The 5,488-nt window shown below is 47.4% G+C and overlaps 1 protein-coding gene across 1 annotated transcript in view; it reads left to right on the top strand.

Annotated features, from left to right (window-relative positions):
- Positions 1–3,204: 3,204 nt before the first annotated feature.
- MICALCL (MICAL C-terminal like) overlaps positions 3,205–5,488 on the top strand; it is a gene marked incomplete at its 3' end in the record, with an annotated part of 16,135 nt that continues 13,851 nt past the window's right edge. Inside the window, exon 1 of the mRNA XM_010152038.1 lies at positions 3,205–3,253. Within this exon, the coding sequence (XP_010150340.1) occupies positions 3,205–3,253 (49 nt within the window). The remainder of the gene's footprint in view (positions 3,254–5,488) is intronic.

The raw sequence follows: 5,488 nt of genomic DNA, 5'->3' as shown, positions 1-5,488 counted from the left end.
CCATGGGCTGCCGGGAAATCTGCCCTCTCCAGCTACGGTTGCTGTTACACAGCAGCTTTTTTCCCTTCTGAAATGGTTATCCCAGAGGTGCTACCACGATGGGCTCGACTTTGACCAGCTGTGGGGCCGTCCTGGAGCCAGCTAGCATCGGCTGTGTTGGACACAGGGGGAGGCTTCTAGCAGCTTCTCACAGCAGCCACCCCTGTAGCCCCCCCAGCTACCAAACCCTTGCCATGCAAACCCAATACACTCTTTGGCTTTTGCTACATTAGCTGACCATGTGTCTTTTCTGGTTTTGTACAGCACTACAGAGAGCCAACAGTTTTCACTCTACAGCATTAAATAAATATCAGAATTGGAGAAGAAAACTCCAAACGAGTGAGTAAAGCCTGAGAAGCAATTGTATCTTCTATCTGTGCTGTCTTCTGTTTTCCTGTCTCTTAAATGTCTTTTTCTCCTACCTTCCTTTAAAAGTTTTGTATTTTTAAGTCAATAGATGAGAGAACAGAGATCTAAGACGCAAAAATTACTTCTTTTCCATTTTCTTGTCCTGAAAAGATCAAATTCCCTTTCTGCGTGACTGTTCTGTACATTATTGCACCCACCAGCGAGTGGTGTCCGCCCCACTTCTCCACATAAGAAAATGCACCCCAATCCCAGAGCCGCGTGTTCTGTGTCTAGCCCTGTGTGTGCTCATCGCTTTTGATCTGGTGCGATGATGGCTTCAACATTCTGAGTATCATTTATTAGAAATGCTCCTGGAGGTGGCTACTTACACCCATCTACGGGTGCCCTATCGCTTCTTTTTTGTTGGAAAAAGCAAGTGGTGTTTCTGGGTTACAGCCATCCCAAGGGGTGAGCTGGTGAAAATGAGCATTATTAGTTCTTGTCCTCTTGCAGTTTCACTTGGTTTGGGCTGAGCCTCTGTGACCATGAGTATTGCACAGGAATGCAGTGATTTCAATAGCAATCAGGTCTCTGCTCAATTCACTTCTGAAACACAGTATGGTCACCCCTTGCAGCCAGGGCTGCATCTAACCAATCCTCCTGGGCTGCGGTCCCAAAACAAGGCAGCCATTCCTGGTCACATCTCTGCTGCTTGTAACAGTGTCGCCCGGCATCCTGTGCACAGCCCCACTAAGGACTCGCAGGTACCTGCTGGGATTGATCGCACTGTATGGGAACTGGGTGAGCTTACCAGCATCCCAAACCCTCTCAGAACTTGGTTAAAAACAGTCATATCTGTTAGGCTGGGGCTTATAAAACATGAATGTACAGCAGCGGAAAGAAGGGATTCGTGTATGTGACCAAGTGTCACAGTTTCTGGGCATAGAGACAGCGGGTTTTGGGGAACGGTGGTGACAGCCACTCTAACCCTGCCCTCAATTGCCCTCTGCAATGGGGGAGATTTCTGTTGCTCCCAAGAGTCCCAGTTGCCTTCAGAGTAGTTAAGGCCTCTGCTCCTGAAACCAGTAGGCTGCCTGTGTCTGTTATGGGACCAGCATTCCGCAGAGGCATCTCGGCTTGCTTGATTTGACTGCACAAACAAGCTTCAAGATTATCTGGAAGTATCCGCCGTGGGATGAATTTTTGTATCTCAGAGGAGGAGGTGAGCTGCATCTCTCCTTCCTGGCATTGGGCTCGCATCTGAATCCGAAGCTTTCAGATACACGGGAGCACTGTGACTACCGACCCCGCAGTCTCTTGGAGGCCCTCAGCGCCACGCATCTGGGATAACTCAGTAAATCCCAGTAGAGAATGTGTGGGGGTGTTTTACAGTGATGAGAGGATGCTCCCACCAAGCTCAGCTTCAGCAAACCATCCCATGTGACGGGCTGTCCCTGGAGAGGCAGCTGTGGCAGATGGATGGGCCGCGACAGGGCCGTGTTTGCTGGCATTCACCTCACCTCCGAGATCCCACCCCGGGAAGGCTGTCCCCTGCCCGGGACAGGGAGGCAGAGCAGGATGCCCTCAGTCTTGTGGCATCTGTGTCAGCCTCAGGACTGTCTTTGAGCACTGTACAGCACTTGAGGTTTGGCTCATATGTCAGGGGTTGTCTTGGATTTAAAATCTTGCCTTAATTGATCTCATTGTTTAAAGGATCAAAGGAAAAATGAGGCTTATTCCAGGTTTGAGGGGGAAAAAAAGAAAGGCTGTGAGGGAGAAAGGAAGACTGGGAGCACTCTTAATTTCGACTCATTTTCAGCTTGTTCTCAGCAAGTGCACTGCTTAATCGTTTGCCAATTAATTTTCCCATGATTTTATTAAAATCTTCCCGTGCCTCCGAAGGGCTCTAGAGGGAGCTAAAAGCCTTTGAGAGGGGAGCGATGCGCTGCCTGAGTTTGAACCTCAAGTACGCTGTTAAAACGAGGTGTAAAGCACAGTCACTCTATACTGGGAACAGAATAAAGGCATTTTCTGCTCTCTGGAGGAACACTCTAAGTCTTAGTTTCTATATTTAATCCACTTAATATTTGGTTACAAGAATTCATATTATCATCAGTCACATGAAAGAAAAATCTGTCTCCTTTTCAGATGTATTTCCCAAAACACATATGTTTCATAAACAGCGTAAGCTATACGGCCAAGGAAAGGAAATCAGTGTCGTGATTATATTGGCTGCAAGGTGCAGAGCAGGATATTACCTTTCAAAATTTTTAATCCCCATTGCATGGCCAACAGGGAACACTACGCTCTTATCTTGGTCACTTTGAGTAGTTTTTGGTCTAAGCAGATCATGATAATCCCCCAGGGAACTTTTTTAAAATCCCGTTTTGAATGTCAAGCTGCAAATACGGGTACAGCGTCTTGGTGGGAACACATCCGTTCGCTCCGTGAAAGACTTTTGGCTTTTGTGGCTTTGCACAGAGCGATGCTCTCAGGCGCACAGGCCCTGTCCTTGTAAGCTCCCGCGAGAGCTGTAGTGGGAAGTGGTTCTGCCCACAGGCACATGCTCTCACACTGCAGGCCCTTGGGCTGTGCGTGTTCAGCCCTCATCGGTGTTACAGCTGTCGCTGCTGCAGAGTTTGCCTTTCCCCTTGGTGTGCTGAGCCGTGAGGTTTGCCCGTGTTGGGAGGCTGAGGGCTTTAGTACGTCAGGCTAAACCCCCCTGGATCATTCATACAGGTAACTGGGGTTTTGTCCTCATTCTGGATTCTCATCTTCTCTGATGGTCAATTCGCTACACACAATATCAGGGTCGACATGGTGGGTGGGAAAGGAGGACCGCTCGTACTGGGGATGGAGAATTGGTGTAGGGTGGGGATAGGCTGTGAAAATGAAGATGAAGTAGCTCAAATTGGATGCTGCTTTCTTACAGGACCATCATGGACTTTCTCAATGCATCTGAAATTATTTGAAGGGTGTTTTTCTCTTTCTTTTTTTCCCCTACCCTGAAAACTCATTGCAAAAAGATACAGAAACAAGACCATCAGCAGAGCAGAGTTGAGGTAGCCCTTTAACCAGGTGACAAAAGCTGGATTTGTTTCAGTTCAGCCTCTCACTGCTGGTCCCTCTGGGAGTTCTTTAATGACCTCCAGTGCATCACTTCCCTCGATTCTTGGCTGAAAGTAACAAGTTGCACCAAGATTGGGAATGCACAGGTGAGACATTGAGAGGAAAAGAAAGTTGGCCTCTCTCCCTGGCTTGCCTTTTCTGCAGTCCACATGCAGGAACTGTCTTCTCCCTCTGATGTGTTGCTTTTGTCATTATGCATTTTTTAATCCCTACTTAGAAGAACCAAAGTTTGCTTTGGGAACTTCTGTGGGTTTCAGAACTAATAATTGAGTTTGGGAGTTAAGAATTCAGCTATAAATATACTTGTCATATTAAAGCTTGACATGGTAATATCTTGGCTCTGGGATACCTTTTTCTGTCCAAAGATTATTTATTATGTAAAATTCCCACAGGGACAAATATTAGAGAGCTCTCTGGAGTCCCTTCAGGTGTAAGTTACCTCCCTCCTTTTGTTTCCAGGAGGTCTAAGTCTGTCGTGATAGTTTTAGTTCAGGACCTTTAGCAATTAGTTACCTTGTCTGATCCTAAGAGAGCCCCCGCATGTTGCCCATTGGCCTGGCGTGGGAGACTGCGGGATTGTTTCTGTCCTTGCTGCCTGTAGGTGGTTGCATTTCCCATTTCTTTGCCATTCTGCCAGGCAGCTGTCTCAGAAGTCATCCATTTACTTCCATTTCTCGGAACTACCCAAAGCTTCAAAAATTGCTGGTTGTTCTGACTGCCTCTGTTTTTAAGGCCTGGAAAGCCCTCTTATAAAGGGCTGGTTTTCCAGAAAGTTTCCTGGAACTCAGAAACTGCTTCACCACATCCAGCCAAAAAGTGGAAGCAGTTCAGGTCCAGCACTGAAAATGTCAGCATGTGTTTGGCACAGTGCGCACACACATGTGAGTGAAGCCATAAACTTCATTACTGTAGGTCAGCTCTTCAGGTACAACTGTATCCAGATGACTTTTTAATTTTCTACTCTTGTTATTTAATTGCAAACTTTATTTAAGACAAAAGCAGTACAAATAAGATGGTAAAATATGTGTCTGGCAGGTTTCCCTCTACTGTCCAGCAAGAAACCTGGGCTATATGGGAAGGACAGCACAGCTAGCAGTCCTGGAGAGGATCACTCCCAAGCACAGGTACGAAGGAGAATTGTGCACAGCAAAACTGTTGGGGCATGTCTGCTCTCACCAGGCTGTCCGAGCATCCTCTGCTCTTTCAAATAGTTTTGGTCCTCGCAGCAACCACTGAAGTTATGTCCCTGATATACACAGGGAAGAGACTTTGATGCTCTGATTGATATAACCATTCCCAAACCGTGTGGCTAAGTGGCATTTGCTTGCTGTGGGACTCAGACCTTGATCACACTTGGGCACTAACCTGTTGCATCAGCCAACATGTAGGCACTGCCACCTTGCCTTTTCCTTAACTGCCACTGGAATTTCATTTGTGCCACAGTTTGTGCCTAAAAGAGAAGAAACCCCTCAAATATTTGTTCGCTTGTGCTCCTGAGCTGGCTGTTGGTCTGCCCATGTTCTCGTAGGGCTGGATGGAGATGGGTCTTCATGTGTTGTATGTTGGGCAAGGCCAAGTGCCAGCAGTGGAGGTGTGAGAAGGGATCACACCCAGGTGGTTTAAAGGCCACTTCCATCACCAGGGTAAAGGCAAGTGCCAGCACTGGCCTTGGAGAGTAAATCTGGGAGCCGAGGTAAGGGGTTGCATAGTGTCAGCCATAGGCAACAAGGCATGGAAGACTGGGTGATTTCAGGCCATTACAGCCCTTAGTCGTAGGTGTGCCTGTAGCTAATATTTACCCCTTGCATCTGGTGGGCAGGAGACTTCTTTTCCTAATGAGCAGCAGGCCCTTGACTCCACACCTCCCATAGCTCAGAAGCATCTCCAGCTTCCGTCATGACCTAGGATTTCCTTTGTATTTTCTGCCTTTTTTTTTTTTTTTTTATAAAGGCTGAGGAAGGGAGGGCCTGCC

This window comes from Eurypyga helias, unplaced genomic scaffold (genome assembly GCF_000690775.1).
Source record: "Eurypyga helias isolate BGI_N326 unplaced genomic scaffold, ASM69077v1 scaffold38575, whole genome shotgun sequence".
NCBI lineage: Eukaryota > Metazoa > Chordata > Aves > Eurypygiformes > Eurypygidae > Eurypyga > Eurypyga helias.
The sequence above is the reverse complement of the archived record's forward strand: the minus strand, read 5'-3'. Positions and strand labels throughout refer to the sequence as shown.